At 47.1% G+C, this 23555-nt stretch overlaps 1 protein-coding gene and 1 long non-coding RNA gene across 3 annotated transcripts in view; both read right to left on the reverse strand.

Moving 5' to 3' along the window:
* Positions 1-10757: 10757 nt before the first annotated feature.
* LOC144158142 (uncharacterized) lies at positions 10758-14381 on the reverse strand. Its single transcript, XR_013319949.1, has 2 exons — positions 14090-14381; positions 10758-13618 (listed from the first exon to the last, which is right to left on the reverse strand). It is a non-coding gene; the product is annotated as an uncharacterized LOC144158142 (long non-coding RNA).
* A 5190-nt stretch (positions 14382-19571) lies between these two features.
* Positions 19572-23555, reverse strand: part of Cont (Contactin) — a 61776-nt gene continuing 57792 nt past the window's right edge. For both annotated transcript variants that reach the window (XM_077688802.1, XM_077688801.1), the window contains one exon: positions 19572-22346. In XM_077688802.1, the coding sequence (XP_077544928.1) occupies position 22346 (1 nt within the window). In that variant the 3' untranslated portion in view covers positions 19572-22345. The remainder of the gene's footprint in view (positions 22347-23555) is intronic.

Here is a 23555-nt window from a genome sequence, read left to right on the forward strand (position 1 = left end):
ACGGTTTGTTGCACGCCGCAGAAACTCGCTCGCATGCAAACCCGTCTCGCCCATGGCGTAATTCTTTGTCTCTTCTTTAATGTGGCGTCATTAAAATCACTTGTTAGCCTCGAGGCTTTTTCTAGACAACGTGCCTTGTGCTAACCGTGTTGTAACGAAAATGAACTTGCAGTACGATCTATTGGTGAAGATAGGAGCGTGACAGGACGCTGTTGGGAAGGTTTTCGTGTGTGCGTGTGGTTCGTGAGGGCGTTGCAACACACTGCTTTAGCCTGTTGCACTCGTTACTGCATCCAGCACTTTTGCTTGCCAGGAGTGCCTGCCAAGGGATGCTGACTTCGTTATGTGTTTTCATCTTTAATAGTGAGGCCAGTCGGCGTTCAATAACCAATGGAATTCAGCGGGAACGACCCGGATAACGCAGGGCGGGCAAGAGCACTGCTTGTGTGGTCTTCTCTGTCGTTTGACCTTTTTTTACTCATCCTAGACTGTTTATTTACTGCTGCCTGAACGGTGTTTCATTCCTCATGTTCCATTTCTTTCTCTTGCAGCATCTCTTGACTGCAGTCACGGTACCCCTAGCCTGCCTGCAGCACTCATCCTGCCATTCCAGTGGGAACTAATGTTCGCAGGCCACTTGTCACAACCTAACGGGTTCCCGCACTTGCCTGGCTTGTAATTGATGGTATACTTTAGATCCACCATTGCGTTCTCACTCTGCGTACATTTCAAGTGAGGGTTTACAGTAACACGGCAGTTGATAGCCATGAAGACAGCAGCGTGTGTACTGGAAATCAAACTCAGTTATTTAGGCCAATGTCAATACCACCCTGGTCTACGTATCCATTCCAGCCTGACATTTTCAAGCACAAGTTTTTCAGTAAGTAGTGAAACAATGAAGAGGTAGGGATAGCTTATGCACTGCTTATTTACTACCTTTATTTTTTTACTGTTGAAAATGTATGGACGATGCTATATGTACCACCTAGTGAAGTCCCACCAGAAATTGTTATATGCACTATCGATATCGCGCAATCTATGAGGCAGGCTGGCGTTACCTTTGTGCAAACGGCATCGTACGTGGTTTCCGTCACGACAAAGTTTGCACTGTAGTCTTGGATGTGTAATGGGTTATGGATGACCACAGGGCTGTTTACGGTGCCTTTCACATTCCAGTGGAGGCAGGCACAGAAATTACGTGGTCGGCCAGGTCAACACCGTAGATATACCGTGCCTTGGCTGCCCACGTCATTTTTTTTTTTTTTTACTTTTGAGTTTTGTGTAAGCAAGTATGTATCTAGTGCCCCTATGCTGTCTATCCTTGGGTTTTGTAAACCCTCTAAATAATATCACACGGTAGCTTTATTCATCTTCATGAGATTTCTGAGGTGCCGGATTGCTCAGATCTCTCATGGTCTCCTGTGGCTGCAGGGATGTACAATGTCTGGGGTTCGATTCCTGGCTGCCGAGGCTGCATTGAATTTACAAAGCCAAAAAAATTACCTTTTGTACGCGATGTCTTGGTTTACGCTGAAGATTCTCGAGTGAGAGGTCTACTACGCTGCCCTGTGCCTCATAGTGCGAAGTGCCTTCAGTTTTACTCGATTATGCAGCAGTCAATTAATGCCTGCTCATGCAAACTCTTGAGTGCAAACGGGAGAAGGTGCGCCTACCTTGCCTTGAGCTGCTAGACCAAGTTGGCTTTTTCACACGACCTCTAAGCTGTGCGAGAAAGCCATACAAGGCTAAGAATGTTGTAAAATACGCCTTTTATGTGAAGCAGCTCATCCATAGCATTTAAAAAAAAAGCTTAAAGGAGCCATGAAGACAAAACACAAGTTTGTGTTATTCGAAAGATTTCGTGTTTATAGGGCCCCCAGCGCTTGTCCGCATGCAAACGGTGCTTTATTCACTGAGAAATTAGTTAATGCAAGCTAAAATTTTGATTTTCCCACTAAATGCGTTTTCGTGGTCTGCAATGACATCACAGGGCCTTGTTTACCGTTAGTGAACCTAGATGACACCACCACACCGCGGCAAGCCATTTTCTGCCCTTGGTTTGTTTGTGAACGTATTTGTACCTGGCTTGTTTTGTTCATGGAGACAATCGTTTCGTGAAACATGGTGCTCCCTCGACAAATACGGTCATGCAAGACATCATCACTTGCGTCAATCGGCCAATGTCGTCTGAAACAATCCCAAAGCCCCGCAGTCCTGTGCAGCTAGACCATGCATAGTGCAACAGCAGTACGCATCGGTACTTCTATGTTTACGTGTGCTTTCGTAACCTCCACTGTTTGTCCCACCATTCTTAGTGCTTTAAAAAGAATGTGCCCTCAATTTAAGCGCAAATAGCTCGTTCTGCAAGCTTATAAGCTCTGCCTAATTTGCGTTTGCCTTTGCCGCTCTCCGCCAATCGCAGGGCTGTCTGGTATGACATCATAGGTTCTGTTGCGCAAAATGAGCTAGTGGGTCACATGGCCATTCCCTTTTTTCCTAATTATGTAGCTTATTTGAGCAAAGTTTACGGTAAAAGTGGTGTCAGTATGATTTTAACGAGACAATCTTTTGAATGAACCAAACTTGTGTTTTCTCTTCATGGCTCCTTTAAGGTACATTATTTTGCAATGTAATCATTAAACGTTTTACACCCTCCTACCACCCTGCTTTTATTGTTAATAAACGCGCTTTGTATTGTAGACACAGGAAAATGAAGCAGGAAGACTTATAGATATTTTTTTCAGCTGCACAGTGTCCCAGGCTATGCACCTGATGTAATGCTGTTTCTTCATCACGGTTTGCATTGTACTTTGAAACAGTTTGTTACCAAGATCCAAAGACTCAGTTGGAGATTTCATGTCATGAATGATACAAAAAGATCATCTGTGGAAGCAATGCCCATCTTATTCTTGTCATTTTGTAGTTTATGAGAGCTGCTGCATCCAAGCATTGTATGGTATATTTATGAACTAGAAAATACATGGAAAAGGCAGTCTCTAAGCTGGAGGAAAACTGTCGAGTAGCATCTGCATTTAGTTTAAATAGTGGCGTGTTGCCCAACTGCTGGGCAACCGCTACTAATTTTATGCCATGTGAACTCTTAGGCGGTTACATGTTGATAAAAAAATTACGTGCTATCTTCAGTCATTCACTGCAACTCGTTTGTGCTCATGGGGAGCATTCGGAGTGTGACGCTTAGCATGACAAAAATCAGAACACGCGTAATCAGTTGGACTCAAGCTATACCTGATCATGATGCGTCTACTTCTGAATGCTTAAATACCTGGTCATATATGAAAAACGGCCAACTTAACAAGCTGAAGGAAAGGAAGCAGCCCCACCCCTTCACCGTAAAATAAAAAGAATGTTTGCTGGTAATTAAAAATAGGTCTGCATCCAAAAGGTCCAAGGGACAAGGGAGGCTGTTGTTTCTTACGCATTCAAGAATACATCAATACTGTTATTGTTTTACAATATAAAGTGAATTTTTTTTACACTACTTCCTCGGCTTCAGTTGGTGTTGTCCTTTCTGGGTGACCTATGAGACCAAAGGTACAATGTAATTAACAGCACGGCAAAACTGGTTGTAAGCGTGACACAGAAAGAGCACAAAAATATCCATGGCAAAACTCAGGACTTCTGTTGTGTTGTTTTTAACTATAATTATTACTTAATTTTGTTTCGTCCTATGGCACGATTCAATTCTCGAAACCAGCTTTCCTGCGAAACTTATTGAGCACATTTTTCATACCAGGCAATATTATGTGCAATGGCTGCACAACACTTTCTGCCTGAATATAAATGTGGCCAAAAAATGTCTGTTATTTTGAAGCAGGCAGTTTTCATTGCCAGTCAGACAAAATGGGGCCAGATGCCATCTGTGCAGAACCGCATGTGACCGCACCATGGGAAGTGTTGTCCAGTTTTTTGCAAATCACTTGTTAGCCCTACGGGAACCACAGCACGTCTAGTGACCGCCATAATCTTTTTCTCAGCCATATAAATTCACGTGAGCCTTTCTCATCCTTATTTAAAACAGATTTCCTTTTTTATTGTTTGAACCCTTTTTACAGTAACCGCTATTTTTTTTTTGTAGAGAAAAGGAACTGCCACCTAAAGAAAACCACCTCTGTTTCGAAAATGATATGCTCAAGATTAGTATCATACTACACAATGAGAACATATAAATGTTAAAATGTAAAAAATTAGCCATATACACAAATAACTTATGAAGTGTGCCTCTGGGCAAATTGGTTTTCAATACATAAACAAAGGAGTGCTTCAAAAAGAAAGAATGGTCTGTTTCACCACAACCTAAAATGTTGTTTTGGCTCTGAGGAAGATTAAGTACACTATTTATATGGTACTAGGAAATGTCTAAGCAGCATTCCTGACTCGTCCAGTCTTTCTCCGAGCATTACTGACAGTTTCTCTCTTGTTGATCGAAGGAAGTAGTGAAATGCACTGAAAGCATCGAATCTGCATTTGCACCGTTCAGTTGCATGGTCTGGTTCATTAACAAGGAACCACACGACGTACAGACATGCTCGCACGTCAGCTCAGAGTTGTGTATCGAGAAAGTCTGGGCGAGCTAGAGAAGCTGTTGAGGAAATATAAGCTTGCCAGTCGACACAGGTGTTGTACTTAAACATCAGTAAAGCAAGCATTATGGGCCAAACCAACGATGCCAGAAATAGCTACATTCATACTGGGCAAGTGTTCGAACCACTGTGGTGGGTTGACGCCGCGATGATAAAGTTGCCCCGCCAGCTTGACAGCCCTGGCGCGAATTTTGTGTGTCAGTCCAGCCCACAATTGAAGACTTCCACGTTATTATTGTGATTTGTGGCAGCCAGATTGCTGGGATCAGCCCATGGATGATCGGTCAGAAGCAGTGACAAGCAGCCATGTTGACCCTCCGAATGCTTGAAAGTACGTGAACACATATAAAAAAGTGTTTCTGACTGCACCTAGATAATGCTATATTGGTGTTGGGTATAGCAAAATCTGGTGGGACTGTGGGACTTCACTACGTAGTACATATAGCATCGTCCAAAATTTATAATAGGTTACATCAATACTTTTTCACACTTATAGGTTTTGATCATGGAGTATCCACAAGCTCGAATCCACATATTGAAAACTGGGAACTTTTTACTGCAAAGCAGTACATGTCTAACCCCCCCAGTTTTCATTCCGGTGTCATCGATTTACTCGGCGCTGCTTCGGGGTTCCTCCTCACCACCGCTCACCCCTCTTTCACAACTATTTTCCCCCTCGCCTCTGCCGATGCCCCTTTGGCAAGTTACACAGTCGGCAGCTAACAGCGGTGGTGCGGTTATCAGATGATTGCGAAAAATAAACAGAAGCAGGGACTGGTGTAAAAATGCACTCATGATTACTACACTCCCTAATATGAAATATGTGCGCAGCGCGAGCTGCAGTCTTTTCGGTCATGGCGCATTTCTGCTGAGTTTCAGGAAGTGTTTGCGTTATCAGTGAACATACGGCGGCGTGGGTTACTCTGCTGCTACCTCGTAGTGCGCCGCCGCCGCCGGCCAGCATGTTGCAAATCATTTTCGAACCTCCCGCGCAATAGTCGCATGGTTCGGATTAGCCCCGCACAATTGAGCAGCGAGCATGTTGCTGCATATGGTGTTTGAACCACCCGCGCAAACGTCACGTGGTTTGGATTAGCGGAGAATGGAACAGCGTCTGGGGAAAGTGTCAGGGGGAGGGCACTCCTTGGTGGCGGTGCATAAGACGTGCGAGGGAAAGGCAGTGAAAGAGGTGACGCCATAGCCGCACGTGTCGTACTCCCCTTCAGCCTTCGCCAGACACTCCTCTCCGTTTTCTTCCTTTCGTCCCTGCTGTGTTCGCTCACTAGGATACGTGGACAAAAACAGACGCCGCTCTCGCGAAGCCCAGGTAGCGGTTACCAAAGGGCAGCCCCCTAAAACGACCAAAACTCACCATCACTGTTGACGCTCAAATTAACTTCGCCAAATAGCTGCGAATCCCTGCCGGTAGAAGAGAGACTTCCCCAGTGGAAATGCCGGCTTGAGCCCATATTTCTTTTTGAGCTTGGAAGGCCTTCCGAGCAACATTTTCGCCGGTGTCTTTCACGCCTAAGTATGCGCCATCATCGGTGGCCGGTTTATACGTGCACAGTTTGCGGGTAAAAAAGGGGGGTGTGCACGCACAGCTAGGCTTCTTGCCGCTGCTACTGAAATGCCGGTGGCGCTGGTGCGAGATTTAGATGTCAAAATTACATGGCTCAATGCAGTTAGTTGGCTGTCCTCCTTAATCAAGCGGTTCGGGTGGGGGTTGATGTGTTACACATACATCTTACACACACAGGAAGATCCATACGAGCGGGAAGGAAAACGTACAGCCACATCTTTGTCCTGGAGAATAGAGCTCAAGGGCTTTAAGGTTTTAAATCGTTATGTGACGGATGCATGCCGTTTGTTTGGAGGACGAAGAGCAAGAATTGAAGCGTTGGCCCGATCACAAGCGCCAATGGGCACAAAAACAACAGAAAGCTGCTGGCGGCGCCGTTACCGCACCAAGTTCACCTCTTCGAGTAGCGACAAATCCCTTCCGGATGAACAACAGCTTACCCGCTTGGAACGCCAGCGTGAGCCAATATCACTTCAGAGGGCTATCGGGATATTTTCGACAGTGTCTGTCACTTTTAAGCACGTGCACATGTCTGGCTGCCGGTTTACGCGTGCGCAGGTTTGTAGTGAAGAATAGTGGGAGGGAGGAGGGGGGCGGGCACGCGCAGCCATGGGTTTCTTGCCCGCCCTGATGGATGGAATGTCCGTTGTGCTGGTGTGAGGTTTAAACGCGGACGTTAAACGGCCCAATGGGAACTGTCCGGAGCCCTTAGTGGTACAGCGGATTGGGTTTGTATGTTAAGCTATGTTCAGACTACCGACGCAAAAGCCGCATCGTGATCTATGGACGAAAAAAATGGCATGTCACGCAGTTCGTTTGGCTGAGACGTGAAATGACGTCATTCTTTAAAGTTATTACGACAGTTGTGGCAACAGTCTGAACCCGGCGTTACACAAAGAGTAAGATGGTTACGACGCGGGAGGGACACAGGCAGGACCATGTTTATCTGCAAGAACAAAGCTTGGATCCTTCAGAGGTTCATTCAGCTAATTGGCTAGGAAGGATGCTCCATCGCAAATTACGACAAACGTGTTTTGTTTCGTGCACTCCGTGGACTGCATCCAGCTTTGCAGGTCATCCTTCACACAGTGGAAGGGCGCTCATTTTTTAATTGAAATTCAGTGCAGATGAGGTTGACAGAAAACAAAAGGACTATGCTGCACTTCAAAATAATTAACACAGAATAAAGCTTCTTCCCACCACAACGAAGCATGTAAAGTTGAGCAGCTTTATGCGGCAAAAATGGTTTAATATACCAAGTAATTCGGAGTACGAGGAACTGCCTACAAGAAACATGGTAAACCTTTCGCCAGTTCGTACCTTTCGTGTCTTTCGTTACGTGTGTACTCTTCATGCAAGTACCAAGAATTTTATCACGGTAGTTGATAGGCACACTTAGCTGCCAATTGTTGCAGGGGTCCAAGCTGAACGGAGATGCATGCCTTCTGTGAACAAAAAGTTCGACATCCTTCTGAAGTGCAGCCGTACAGTAACAAAGGAAAACTGCACACCTTTGTGGGAAACTTGGAAGTAAGGAAATGAGAAAAATTTGTCCTTCGGAATTGTTGTCAAACATTTTCATCGCAGAAGCTTGCTCCGTCTTGGGTGTTACCCCGTTTGTCCTAGATGAGTTTTGTAGTAGAAATTGTACATTTTTGTCTAGTGGGTTTCACAAAGCAATCAGGGTGATAAGCAAAACCACATCAAGCACCTCAATAAGAAACGCTTCCCGTGGTCGTAATGGAACCAGCATCCCTTGCATTATGAAACCATTGTCCGTCAGACTGCGCCATTCTGACACGGTCGAAGCAGTTCAGATTTCGGACTTTGACTCAAGTTGCAAGAGTGAAAGCTTCGAGTTAAAGGAGGCACATCGGTCTTTGATCAAAAACATTATTTTTACAGGTATGACAATAAATTTTGGGGGACATGTAGTTTTTCATTCTGAATATAGCTATCAAATTTGTTTCTGTGTAATGCGATTATATTCAAATTTATTTGGATTTTTATGTTTGATTTTACGACAGCCTTTATAAAAAAAACTGCTGGAGGGACGCTGCTGAACAAAGTACCAGTGAACTGTGCACAAGTCAAGGAGTGCAATAATACTAACATTATCATTCTGTAGCAGGGGTTACAACCATTTGAAGTTTGGGCCTAGAAGGTGGGAACCAGAAAAACTGGTGTTGCCGTCCAGGCCCAAACTCCAAACAGCTGTTACTTCTGCTACAGACCATATATTATGATAATGTTAGTCTTAGGGCAGTCAGTCCTTGATTTGTGCACAGTTCACCGGTACATTGTTCAGCTGCATCCCTCCAGCAGTTTTTTTACACGCTCTCTCTTTACCTTCTCCTTTTTTTACTGCTTTTCATCTTTTTTCCCATTGTTCCCCTTCCCCACGTGTAGGAAAGCAAACTAGGCCACAGCCTGGTTGACATTCCTGCCTTTCCTTTACTTTTATTCCTTCCTTCCTTCCTTACAAAGGCTGTCAAAAAATCAAACATAAAAATCCAAATAAGTTCGAATATAGTTGTTTTACACAGAAAGAAATTTCATATCTACAGTTTCAATGAAAAATTACACCTATCCCCCGATTTTTATCGTCCTAACTTTAAAACCCATGTTTTTTTGGTTTAAGACCAGTGTGCCCCCTTAAAAAAAATAATTTGATTTTTGGTAGACAGCTCGGTAAAAGACCTCCTAAAAGCAAAGATTGAGGTGTGTTTCCACCATACTACTCTAGGGTGCTGGTGGCAACTGCCCGGGATGAACCTCTTTTAAACTTTATTTCAGAAAATGAGTGAAGGTCAATCCCCTTTTACGGTGGGGTGCTACATGAATGGTTCAGTGAGAAACTCTATGTTTTTAGCCACTAGATCCAAATGTCATGTCTTCATCTTCTCTTTAAGGGGTTTTGGCACCTCCCCTTAAGGGTGATTGACCTTGACTTGTGACAGCCACGCAGCACTTTTTCCATTTGTAACATCCTGCCGATTTGCAGCCCCACTTCCAGTTTGGTTCCTCCTACTGTGCACTGTGGAGTACAGACTACTGGGTGGTAGTAGTGTCGCCAGCAAGCAGTCCTCTAGCTCCCACGTTGCTGTTCATCTATTCCATCCAGCCACACGTCAAAGTACAGTGGCTACTAAGACTCCCAACCCTTAATTTCGTCCATTTGCCTTATTCTCCCTCCCTGTTCGGCTGTGTGGGAAGGTTCAGACGCAACTGCTGTGCTCCTCTACTGCTCCCTTTCCTGTCCAGACAGTGCCTCACCAGATTTCCTTCTCTGCAATAGGCATGTGCAAATCTGTGGCTGTTGTCAGTTTCATCATTGCTCCTTGCTCTCCGTTACTTGTTCTTTCATGTGTTCATTAATTGACATAATTACAAGTAAAAATACATGCACCCCTTTGTCTTACGACAACAATGGTTAACTCGGTTTTCTCGTGAGGGATTCCTTGCTTTATTGTCATCTGAGCTTAAACATTGACTCGTTGAGCTATCACTTTGACTTGCACGCAGTTTGGACTTTTGTTCGCAGTGGCTTTGAAACTTCGCCACTTGATTTTGCATGACGAAAGCTTCGCATTCAACTGCCGTCGTCGTTAGATTGCGAGGTGCACTATTTTTGTCTAATTTCAGGACCCTCACACCGCAGAAACGAATCAGGACCCTCACGAATCAGGACCCTCACACCGCGAGGGTCCTGATTCGTTTCTGACTACAAGAAGCGTTTTATTTTCTGCACTTCTTCACCCACGATCACTATCATTGTCAGAGAAAGTTGGCTTTTCTGCAATGCCTTTTTGGCATGGCATATTCCACTGGTGAGACATAAAAAGTTTTGCTTTAAAATCAGGGGTCTTCCAAGACTTTTGGTCCAGTGAGTAGCAATCTTCACCTATTTAGAGCCATACAATACTGAGCAAGCACCCTTTGGTCCTTCCTGTCTTGTGCTAGCAGTCTCGTCATCTAACACATAAAGGTGCTCTCAACTTTTGTACACACTTTTCACTTATCCCACAAACTGACCCAAACTCTTTTGTTGATTTCCAGTTGTGCACGTCACATTTGCATTCAGGGTCACCTTGGGGCAAATAAGTGCCTGTTTGTATTTTTATCAAGTGGTATTAGCCACAAAGCATGCTTTGCACTCTTGCGTGAGCAGCGTTATGGGGCCTTGTTGCATGTCCAGCAAGTGATGTGATGCCATGTCAATAAACATTCTTCAGTGTTTGTGACGACTTTGGTGTTTTCTTGGCTTCACTTTCACATAGTAAGAGTTCCTATCCATCAAGAAGCATACACTTACAATTGCTAGGTATTCTTTTTTTTTTTCTTGGAAGTGACATTTACAGTTTCCTTGGCAACACAGCATAACATCAAAACAAACAAAACCAACTAAAATGGCAAATTTGGCGTATTTTTTAAAAATAATAAACAGTGCAAAAACAACAAAGCACGGGAGAGAGAGAGAGAGCACGAAAAGTGACAGCACTGCCTGGTTGTACTGTTTTGTTGTTTTCGTGCTAAAAATTTTCAAATAAATAAATATGCAAGTAATGCAGATAAAGAAGGGTAACTTTTTATTCGAGCTCGTTCCTTGGACATACAAGTACATTTCTTGAATCAATTGCTGGAATCCTGGATGCAATTTTCGATATTAGGCAAGCACTGGATTCTCGAAGGGACACAACAGTAAGTTGGTTCAATTCTTATTTGCAGTTGCATAGTGCAGTTTCACCCGTACAAAACATTTTGGCCAGTCCAAAGCATTGGTTTAGGTAGAACAAAAAAAATGCCTGTGTGCCAAGTTTTCGAAGCATGTCAAAAGATTCATAGGTGGCCTGACTTAACCTATAGCCCTCCACTGCAGTTACCCTTCATAGCTGGCCCAAGCTATGCCGAGCTTTGCCATGTGAAACCTAAAAAGTCGAATTTTGACGTTTCCAGCTATGCTGTGCAATGTATAAGCCAAGCATAATTTACTCTTCAGTATTTTGGCTCTATCCAGGTTTTCTGTTTATTACACCACAATCAAAGTGCGCAGTCAGTGTTGAATTGATGAGAGTCAACCCATTCAGGTTGAAAGCACGAAATGCTCTCCAACAGAAATGGCAGTCTTCACATGTGATCAAATACATAGTCCTTTAACACTAAACAAGGGCAATGCAGAATGCCAGGAGCGTAAAATATACTCGACGAGGTGCAGTTGGCCAGAGTGTAATTTAAGCAGCATTGTTTTAAGAGAAACGGGGATTGGTGAAACAGCCGCGAGCTTCTGACAGCAGCTATCATCGTGACTGGCCAATTCACCTGAGTGGGGATGTTATGGCTATGTGTTGTAGCTTGAGCGTGTGACCTAATGAATCGCCAAGAAATTTCAAACTCATAGTATCTCGGGTTGCTTGTACCTCTGGACGTTTTTTCAGTTTAAGGTCACAATGCGCTCCCTGGGTCCACCTTTAGTCAGCTAGAGCCACTGAGCTATAGTGGTGTCAAGGATGTAATGCTGGATTTGCACTAGGGACGTCCTGGGTTTGGTTCCCATGCGGTTTCAACTCTTCCCAAAGTTGTTTTGAACTCGATTCACTCTGCACTGCCGGCCAATTTAGGAGCTGTTGTGCTAGAACAGACAGTGGATAGTGGCTGCTTAGTCAATGGGCCACATATTGCTTTCGCGTTGATAAGGTAGCGTTTTCAAGATTATGTGTTATGGTCGGCTACAGTTGCTACATTTAGGGTGCTTAAATCCGACCATGTGCAAGTTGCAGGCCTGTGATAAATAGGTACAGGTGATTATCTAGATGCACAAAACTGCGCTTACTGTCAAGGCATGCCGTGAATTTGTTGGTGGAATGGACATTTACAAACGTGCATTGGCATGGTTTACACTGCAGCATAAAAATTGAGGCTCCCTATATGACGACACAAAAGGTGCATTGTACGATTGGACTACGGTAGCGTTGTCTATGGGTCAGCCACTAAAACATTCCTCAGAATGCTGGACCCTGTGCCTCATCTAGGGCTCCGTTTGGCGTGTGGTGCCTTCCGGACTAGTCCAGTTGAAAGCATGTATGTGGAGTGCAACAAATGGAACCTACAACGCCGGCGAGCATACACAGATCTCCTTTATGCTTTTAAAATTTCATCCATGCCTCGCCATCCTTTTAAATCAGTTTTTCATGACACATCGATGACTGAACTCCTTTAAAGTCAAACAACGTTCTCTGCGCCCTTCTCTTACAGAGTTAGAGAGGAAGCGTCAGAGCTTGCTGTCTCCTTTTTAGATACAATCCAAAGTTCTCTAACATATTTTATAGCACCATGGCATCTCCGCCCTGTATCATGCGACACATCTTTCACACACGTAGATAAAAACCGAGCTCCCACATGTGCAAATCTGCAGCACTTCTTGTATTTGCAGCAGAAGCATCAGTGTTCTGAATTTTATACGGATAACATGACAATTCCAACAGGGACAAGACCACTTTGTTTTGGGGAGCTTTACCCAAAAAGACCATGGCACTTGGCAACGAAAAGAGCCCCAGCAGAAAACAGAGCAAGGCCTCACGGCTTGTAGAGGATGCCCTCATGGTAGAATGAATGATCCAGCAGTAACTGCCTGACATCATGTGATTTCGATTGCTGAGGCGTCTTCGCCGCTGTGTTGGCATTGAAGGAAGGCGACAGGAAAGTGTCCACAAAGTCGTGCGCCAAGGCTACTATTCCTGTTGAAAATGTCCAGACAAAAGCCAAAATTACTACTAAACTAGTTTTCTGCACAACAAAGAGGTCACCACTTCTTGCTTTGCCAGAGTTAATAACTTGCCCTTAAATAATCCACGCACAACGTATCTTCATCACAGATGGGTTTGGGTGCATCAAATTATTTGTTATACAGAACCTTTTTTACTGCACTAAGCAGCGCGAACTCGCAGGAAGCAGTTTTATTTCGTGTAAAGTATTTCCAAGAGCAACGCAATCACTTTGTTCTCTGTCTACCTTACTCATACTATCAATTCTTAAATTTATACCAGCAAATAGATAACAAATAGAAGGAAGAACACAATTCTGCACACGAGATATCCCCAGCTGTTCCTTGCTTTGATACTCGCAGAAAGAGTTGTAACGGTCAAGCTGGCATAGATCCGTAGATCGTTTGGTTTTGTTTTCACTGGCAGGCATTTCCAGTACACACGCTGCTGTCTTCATGGCTATCTACTGCCACGTTAGTGTAAACACTCGCTTTAAATGTACGCACAGCGTGAGAACGCAATGGTGGATCTAAAGTATACCATAAATTACAAGCCAGGCAAGTGCGGGAACCCGTTAGGTTGTGACAAGTGGCCTGCGAACATTAGTTCCCACTGGAATGGCAGGATGAGTGCTGCAGGCAGGCTAGGTGCACCGCGACTGCAGTCAAAAGATGCTGCAAGAGAAAGAAATGGAACATGAGGAATGAAACACCGTTGGTTACAACGCCCTCACGAACCACACGCACACACGAAAACCTTCCCAACAGCGTCCTGTCACGCTCCTACTGCAAGTTCATTTTCGTTACAACACGGTTAGCACAAGGCACATTGTCTAGAAAAAGCCTCGAGGCTAACAAGTGATTTTAATGACGCCACATTAAAGAAGAGACAAAGAAACGCCATGGGCGAGACGGGTTTGCATGCGAGCGAGTTTCCGCGCCGTGCAACAAACCGTCAACAGCTCGCGATCGCCGACAGAGGCGAACAGAGCAGCATAAACAGTGACAATGACGCAAGACGGTGAGAACGCGACGTTAAGAATTTCGTAAACGTCGCTAATATAACTGCAGCGAGCAGAAAGCAATTGAGCTTTTCAGTAGGTGATATGCGAACTGATTGCAAACCCGCCAAAAAGGAGCGCTCACCTGAGTCGGCCGATGGTGGACAGTTGAACGCCCACGGCTGATTGCACAGCCGTAGAGCCAGAAGACGCTGGAGCTGTTGAACGACGATTGACAGGGCGACAACCATTCACACTTGCGTTGACAGCGAAAGTCCAACGCGGCTACTTGAGTCTCTACGGCGCGCACGCCGTGTAGGCAGCACTCGGAAAAATGTAAACATACCGCGCGGGAGCGCTGGGCACAAACGTGACGTCACTTCCGCCTAGCGCTCATCCTCACCCGCCGAAACGGTCGGTTAATTCCTCCCCTGAAGGGCAGGTGTCGGGTATCAGTTCAGACGAGGAGAACGCTTCCAATTGGCCTTGAACACCACCAGCTGTTCACCGGCCAGTTTCGGTTTCATACGAGTAGAGTGAACTAGAATATTTCTAGTATTCTAGTTCACTCTACATACGAGGTATTTCCGGAGGTCTAGTGTCGCTTCTTAGTAGTACTATCTATTCTGACGAAGTCTCCAACAGCCTTGTATTTGTTTCTTTTCAAAATTTCTAGGTGGCGCTGCAATGTAGTAGGCTCGAGGTGCTGAACTCGCTTCACAGCCTGACGGCGGCTTGGTGAAAGCTTGCTGGGCATGATTCTAGCGCATCGTGCCTTATTACTGCAAGCAGGGCTACCATAGTGAGTCAGAACATGATAATAAGCCGCAAATGAAAGTTCTGACTGATAAGTGATCATCAGAACGTCAACAAGCATCCACCAAAGAGTTTGGTTCTCAACTCCAAGGCGAATTTTTTCACATCGCTTGCTTGCCTTCAATATTGTGCCGGTCATAATCATTGACAAGGTGTTTTTACATCACGTGGAGGCCAATTTGGGGCTTATAATAACGTCAAACTACCAAATTTCTTCCAGAGAACCATCTAAAATAGCAAAATTTGAAATAGTGGTTGGGCTTCACCACATGGCACGGGCACCACGCGGGCTAACATTTTTTTTCTTCTATCTCACAAATTGCACTGCGCAACTCAATTTTTTTTCTAGGACGGGTTTTTGAAATGTCTACCTACAAAATGTATATTCTAAATTTTTTCTACTACTGGTCGTTTATTATACACAACTTACTTTTTCTTATTTTCTTCGACGCGTGGACAAAATTTTCGAATTCGATATTTTCTTTCGCAATCATTATTTAGGAAAACATTATTAAAACTGGTATCGTTGGAAAGCGCGTGGAATAATCTGCATTTTATGTCACTGCAATGTGTGCCTAACCAATATGTATAGCATAAAAAAATGTTTTGTTAGACCCTTCAAAATTGGTCAATTTTGCGCGGTAACGAAAGAGTTAAGCGGGTGCATTAGCCCTTCTCACGCCCGATTCCTGGCCAATCCCCCACGTGGGTATGTGCCATGTCAGCAGCCAGGCAGCGCGCGCCCATCTCCCCCCGTTGCCAAGGAAGACGAGGAGCGCGCGCACCCGCAGCTGTTGCTATGCGGACGGCGGCGGACGCTTCAGGCTCGCTTAAGAAGTGCATTCGCACTTAAAAGTGATGGCTTGGCTGCGCCACCAATGGATTATGGTGCAGCAGCGGCATACGTTCCTGGCAATAGGAAGCAAGGGCATGTGCTACCAAGGGGGTATGCACCCACTGGCTGGGCTCCAGAGCGCGCACACGGGTTTCTGGCAGTCAGTCCTCTCAGTGCATGCACCGTCGCTAAGTAATTCATTGGTGCAGCTCCTTGACTGAGAGAGGGAGAAGAAACTTACCACGGACACCAAAGTGTGGCGTGGGGTGCACTGGACGCTGAGTGCTTACGTTGTTTAGGCTTTATTTGACACATAGCCTTGCTAGAGCTAAGCATGTTACAACAAAAACTGGGATTCTGTCACAATTAGTTTTGGAGTTACAGCGTCTTTTCCAAACCTTGACCTTAGTCGCTAAACCAGCACCAAATTGCTTCGGTTCCAGGAAACACTAACATTTCTTTTAGAAAGATTTTTATTTTGCCAACAAGGACCAAGCCATAGTTTTGGTGAATTTAAGGGCTTTAGGTGTCATCTTTCCTACTGTTTGTGCAGCTTGAAACCTTCATTTACATATTCCTCAAAACATTTTGCTCTATGTCATATCATACTAGCTTTGATACCGTTTTTATGGGAAAATAGTTTGGAATGAATGTTTGTGCACTCATTTGTCATACGCAGATGTGTGCAAAGAACTAGGACAAAAAACGTCAATAAAATATTTTCAATGTTGCAGCTCATTTTGCAAGCACCGTGTGGCCAGTGTTTTAAAGTGGAGCTTTATACAGCCAAGTGGAGGGGAAATCTGGTGGTCCTGTGTAGGGAAAGTACTCCTGCACCACTCCCCATGCGCATGCGTGAAAAAAACAGGTTGCAGTGGCTCTTGCAGCAGAACGCCCGTGCAGCGAGATGCTGTGTGAAGCACAGAGAAAGCGACAATGGCGGGCAAAGGCCTGCGCAGCCGCAGCAGTGTCAGCGTGCCAGTGGCAAAACACTGGCCCCACGTCAGTTCAAAATGTCTGGTGACAGAGGCAGCCCACTTTGCATTTCTTACTTTTCTTCTTCCAACATGACCTCCAGGTGCTAGTTCATTGCAAAGCATAAACATTTATTTGCTGGATAAATGCCAAAGCTCTCCTCTTTCACAGAAGGCAGTTCTGGCAAGTTTTTTCACAAAAAATTGCCTACCAGAATTAAATAACATTACCTTTCATTTTCTTCACCTAGTTAACAAGTTCAACAAACACGGCTAATCCGAAAAAAAAAAAAAACACACACACACTCATATTTCTGGCTTCTATTGTAGAAATAAAATTTAACGACTTCTCACCTACCTTAATTGACCCTGCCAAGCAGCCCTGAAGTCAAAACTCATAAATTGAGCTGTGGGTGCTACTTGGCAGCGTTTGACGCTGGGCCCAACACAAGACGCATTCCCAGCTACGCTGCAGGCAGGTTGGCTGCCTCATCGCTGCTTCATCTTATATCCACAAAATACAGGAGGGCAAGGCCGAAAAGCTTTAGCGCCAAAACTTTCCAAATTTTGTGACATCAGTAGTGACACAATAGGGCGAATACTAGAGACAAAAACTTTACCATCCTTCATTAGATAACGTTGAGAGAAGCACGAAAGGCTTCTCGCATGAAAGCTGCGTAAAGAGTGCGCGTCAGGACTCTTGCTCAAAGTGCGTCCAACCTTCGCCTCCAAGGAGCCAAATCAAGCGACGATTTCCGGCGCACTGAGTAAATGCATCTACACATGATCTGAATGCACATCGATGCACGGTTTACGAGATACTCCTCCTTCTTCATGATCGATGCGTGTGCTGCCGTATCGAGAGCCGTTCCTTCCCCACAGTTTTCAGGCAACCGCTTTGCCACGACGGAATGCCGGTTCCACACATGTGCCCAGGGATCTCATCAGAGCTTTTCGGTCGACCAACCGGTCTACGGGGAAATGCGTTATTCTTCTGACAGAATGCCATCTACCCCACCAAGAAAGATTTCGCTTCAATGCTTATGAACTCAACGTTAGCACTCAAGCGGCACGGTCAGTTGGCCCCGCTTCCGCTGCACAGTCATGTTTATGTCCCGTCTGTGGCTTTGGCTGCCAGTGGTTACTGTACAGCGATGTTGTTTGGCCCCAGGGAGCACGTAGCTGGTGCACTGCTCCATCTGCTTCCCTTGATGTGCACCTAGACTATTCGTTTCCATTACTGCCTTTGTTGGGCCAAGGCCACCTTTTCAATGACCCCTTTGCAGGAGCACACGGCCCGCTTCCACGCTGTACATTACTGTAGTGGAGACTCTGCAGAAGGCACGCCCAGGGCCAGGGCAGCGGTTGCAACACCTGCACTGCTCACCTCCAGCAAGGGCCCACACCTTGGGGCACTGTGCCCTCAGGGCTGCACAAGACTGTGATGTGGCGACGTTGCAGGGAAGTGGGTTGCTGCCCCTGCCCGCTTCCCTCGCCTCACGCAATGGGCACGACGACCGCACCAACAATGCACTGTTTCCTCTGGAGCAGTGCATGTGGTCACTGCTCGAGCCCAATGGAAAATGGCAATCTGCGGCACCGCGAGTGGGCTCTTTGGGCGGAGGTAGCTTGCACTCGGGACCAATCAATTCAGGCGCGTCTGAAACGTGCAGACTGGCATCGGATGCTGAAGGCAAGGGTGCCTGCTGCAGAGTGAGCAAACACTTCGGCTCCTTGGTCACAATGCTCCACACCTGAGCAGCCCTTACCGAGCCGTTCGGCGATGGAGTACAGCTTAGCCTTACACTCGTCACTAGTAGCACATTGCCTCTAACATTCGAATGACAGAGCCTCGTTGGCATACCTACTGCCGAGAAACTTTATATATTGTTTTGGAAGCTGTTTAGCAAATCATAACTTTTCGTGCCCACCTTTAAAAATAGCAAGAAAATGCCGAGCGCTCGTGTGTGTGTGCCTCACGGTGACTGCCCGACTGCCCAGCGTACCCGGCACTTGTTTGCCAAGCCAAGCATACTTACTTTGCGGCTATTTGGCCAAGACGGGCCAAAATAAGGGGCCACTTGCTCGGAATGAGAAAGACTGGTCATGGTGTACGCCCCTCCAAGGTGATGTCCAATGATCATCGCTTCCAAAAAAATGAAAGAAGCTCACACTTATAGCAACAAAGATGGAGTAAAGGTCGTTGTGGCAGCTGTGGGCTTCGGTGGGCCTAAGCGGGCCGATGTGGGCTACAGGGTGTTTCCCCACGCCCATCCAAAATGCCCCAGAGGGGTTCGCAGAGTCCACGAGAGAGACGCCGCGACGAGTTCGACTCACTGACCAAGGCGACGACAGGCTCCAAAGGGCCAGGACGAACCAGGAGGTCTATTGGCCGAGTGGTACGGCGCACACTGAACGCCAAGACAGGGTTAAGAACTACACTGTACCGACGCGCACCTCAAGGCTGCCGAGGTTGCATGTGAGCTGCTCGCAAGGTAGGAACAGGCCTACCTTGCGTGTTCAAGCAGGGCCCACAGCAGGCCGGGGCGGAGGGCGTCCCGGTTCTCCGGCTCCCCTTGCCAAGAGCATGAGAGGTGCGTGAGAGGGGGCAGGTTCCCGGGTGAGGAGGAGCGGGGCAGTTGGTGCCCCACCCAGGGGAGAGGAAGCAAACTGGCTGCCATCGTGGGGCTCCCACCTTGTCCGTGTTGCCATTCGGGGCAGTGGGGGTGTTTGTTGCGCTCTTCACTCTCTCGCTGCTGAGTCAGGGCAGCTGCAACCAACCAACCAACCAACCAAACCATCGTGATGGTCATAAAGGTTGCACACAGCTTCACTACGCTCAAGTCGGACGTCTTACTGTGAGCTTCGTGCATTCTTTTTTGTATCTCAAACTTACCTCAAACTCAAAGAGCATTAAACATTTCTCACAAGACATTGACAAATGTGCCATTTTTTATCAGCCACGTGCATCTGCACCAGTACCGAAATAATGACCAGAGGTGTACCAAAATATGTGCCCCTTTATTGCAAGCAGGCAGTGCCACACAGTATGCGGCACCTGTCAGCTGCACATCACACACACGTTCTCTGGGACATCAAGAAGGAACGCTGCACTGGCAATAATCAAGCACAGAGCTGCATCGCCACGGCACTGATGAACACCCAGTCCTTGGCTACGGTGGGGGAAAACAAAACTCGGCCCTGTGCGCACCAACTTCTACCACACAGCACGTCAACGCAAACTGGGTAAGCTGCCTCCACCTGGTGCCCATACAACACGCTTTGTACATCTCGCGGGATAGTAGCTCCGCAAATGCGCCCTTCCCCATTCAAAAATTAGTAGTGGCTTAGCTCTGCTATGCCAGGATATGCGTAGCGTGAGCTAAGGTTCAGGAATCCAGTCCAATCCAGTCCTGTCCAGTCACTGCTCCTCGCACATGCTCAGCACGGCTCTTCACGAGCCAAGCGGCTCCAGTGCAGCGTCAGACTTGGCTACTGCGAAATTGAGGCGCACACCTGGGAGCGCGCCGGCGCCAGTGTGTCTGCCGCGGCTATGACGCAGCACAATCCACTTTAATCCAATCCTGTCCAAATAAAATTCGATCCAATCCAAGCCAATCCAATGCCCCTTGCGCTTGGCGCAGGATGGCCCTTCACGGCACACGCGAAACTGCTTAACCATGGCCAGTGCAGCTTATGCTACAAAATGGCCACCTGCCTTAGCACACACTACCCACACCATGGCCCGGCAAGCACACAACTTGAGATAAACAGCACATTCCAACAGGGACGGAATAAAGTTTCTGACCATCGCCACAACACCAAGTGCAATGAAGCCCTGGCCGTTTATGGGCAGGCATTGCTGATATGTGCAATGAATACCACTATAAGCCAGTGTAGGCATGAATGTAACAGGACTCACGGCACAGAACAACTACACGTACAACACTGACATTCACTGGAGTGTTCAGAGTCATTAAAAAAGCAGTACAAAAATTCCCTGGGTTGACAATATGAGGATGTCTGGAATGTCCGCGAATTTTTTAACCTGCGCTAAGGTCACTTCATAAGCTACTGGCTTGAAAAAAGAGTTGCCTTAACTATTTGTGACACCTTGGAATGGGATGTTAACATTGTGCACGTAGCAAGGGGAGAGTTCCCCACAAGCTTTTGAAGACATTTCCCTGGAGGTGCGTAGAAGGCACCTGCTACGGATCGGCAGTGCAGCCTCACAGGTTGCTCTGTTGCATGGTCAACCTGCAAAGCAACACCACTGCTGCTTTCAGGGGAGACTCGATCGATCTGTGTCCGGGGAGACCAACAAAACGCCCAGGCCACAGCGGAGCCCACCGCATAAGCAAACCGCTGCCTGTTTCAGTTTGGGATGAACGGAAGGTCCACAAGGTCACGTACAACACACGCAAGACAAAGATGTGTCCATTCAGGGTGCGGGGCTCAAATGCACACCACAGTTGGGCAGTCAAAGAAAAACAGAGGCACATTAATCATGGCAGTGCTGACGTCCACAAGGGGCTCAGTTCCACTGGGCTCTGTGCTGTCCTTCCTTCACGTCTTGACCAGCCAGAGTGCTCCCTCTGGGGCAATGCGCCGGCCATTCGGGCCACTTTTGCTTTGTGGTCCTTACTGAGCCTCACATTTTTTCTTTCCAGAATTCGAGTCAACAACAGCTCACTGGCTAATCCCGGCAGTCTGGCTTCCAGTGTTCCAGAGCAATTCATAGTGAACTAGTACTTTTTTTCATTTAAACAAAAGAGTGCGTACTCGGAGTGCAGTTCCTATGCAAGGCAAGTTCCTGTTTTAGTGTGTGTGTGGATGCCCAAAGCGAGCTTAACAGAGGCAATAAGGCAACCCTGTTCGAGGCACAAGCCTTCCACCCTGGCAGAAAGGCTGCACGCTGACAGCACCTCTCCCGTGGCTTACCGTACTTGTTTGATTATAAAGGCGGTCATGACTATAAGGTGAGGGTGCAGGTTGGAGAGTCAGAAAAATCGCCACATATATATATATATATATATATATATATACTGAGTTTCGAATATAAAGCGGGGTATAACTTTGAGACTATAAATTTTTGAAAAAAAAAAAAAATTGTCGCCTTACATTCGAATAAGTACGATACGTTGTGGATGACAGTTGTAATGACAGTGAGGCTGCGGGTGCAGGGCACTGGAACCCAATTGGAAGCCGGTGCAGTTGCCCCATTGCCGGAGTCTTGCGGAGTGCTGTGCACATGCTGCAGAGTGACAGAGATGAGCTTCGTTAGAGCACGAGATTCAAGAGGAGGAGGTGGCGATGGTGGAGGCCCATCTGGCCTTGGAGATTTTGGAGCCGAGGGTCCACTGGGTCAGGGCAGAGGCACGGAACCTTCTCCTCTGCCATTCGGGTAAGTGTTCAGAGGTTCACCTGCACACTCGCTTATCCCCATCAAGAGCAGCATGAGATTCACAGGGCCCACGAGATGCCCCACAAATCGGAGAACGCCGACGGACACTGTTCGTGGTCATCCGACAGCAGGGTACGGCACAATGACGGAAAGCTGGCACGAGATTCACCGGAGCACGGGGGACAAAAAGAAAGCACGACAACTGGGTCCACATCTCTGCGGGCAGAGGCAGGGGGTTGAGCCAGGGTGGCCCACAGCATAGCCAGCCAGTGTGGCCCTCGTAGCACAGCACTGGCGCTTCCCGAACCCTCTCCCTCCTGCAGGTGCAGCGGTGAAGCCTTCCCGGAGGCCCGTGGGAGCACACTGGGGGCATCTGCAAGGAAGGCAGCACGAGGCCGCAGCATCAGGCCAGCCCCCTTTGGGCCACTGCAAGGTTGCACACACATCGCAACTTGTGCATTCGGCTGGCGTTTTCCGGTGTCAACCCTAGGTGGCAAGACCACTGGTTCAGGTCCCCAAAGAAGCCACCGCCTTGCCCCCAAATTCGTGGCAACGGTGAACAGGAAACACGCATTGCCACAGAAAAGCACTGCACACAGGGATGTTGTACAGCCAGCACATGCCACCGAGTCGAAACACTGCCTGCAGCACCCTAGAGGCGTGCTGGCGAGCATCACAAACAGCTTTGGGGGCACTGCTGCCTGCAGTGCATTGTGGGAAAGTTCACTGATTGTCCCGAGAGTAAGCGCTGAATGGGGCTCCAGTATGTCCACTGCATGCCCATCTGAGCGCAAATCACAAAAAGACACCTGTGTTTCACATGGCCATGAACTATGCCGTGGGATTCCTTCTGTGGTTGCTAGCACGCGGGCCCGTCCAGTTGTCTTATCTTGCGCTTCGTGTGTTGCCCCCATTTCCTCCTTCCAGTAACATGCCATGCCGGCAATCTTGTTCAGCAGTGAGAAGGGACGCTTTTGTCTCAAAGCTAGACTGGCTTTGTTTTATCACCAACGTTCTCGGTCCAATAAACCTTATAACACTTGCTCCTTGCTACATGACAACGTAACCAATTTCAGCCACATGTCTTCACTCATTTTCAGTATCGTAGTATCTGGGATTTCCGTTTCTATGTTCTACCACCAGGGGGCTCACCTGTGACGTCAGCCTGCATGAATCCCCTTTTGGCTCGACTCACCAACGCTGTTCCTCCGAGCCCTTCGGGGCTGTCGCCAACGCAACATTACAAGTATCAACCCTGGATATCGTCTCGCTTGTTTCACAATTCAGCAGTGCAGCATAGAAACGAGTTGCGCAGCCTGACAGGTCATACGTGTAACATGACAGGTGTAACGTTGAGGGACAAGGAGAGAGCAGAGTGGGTCAGGCAACAAACGCGTGTTTAGGACATATGGGTAGAAATTAAGAAGAAGAAAGGCGCGTGGGCAGGGCACGTAATGCGAAGGCCAGATAACCGCTGGTCATTAAGGGTAACAGAGTGCATCCCCAGAGAAGGCAAGCGGGGCAGGGGGCGGCAGAAAGCTAGGTGGGCGGATGTGATGAAGGAGTTTGCGGGGATGAAGTG

This window comes from Haemaphysalis longicornis, unplaced genomic scaffold, assembly GCF_048455015.1.
Source record: "Haemaphysalis longicornis isolate Haplotype H1 unplaced genomic scaffold, Haemaphysalis longicornis Haplotype H1 scaffold_10, whole genome shotgun sequence".
In the NCBI taxonomy this organism is placed as follows: Eukaryota; Metazoa; Arthropoda; class Arachnida; order Ixodida; family Ixodidae; genus Haemaphysalis; species Haemaphysalis longicornis.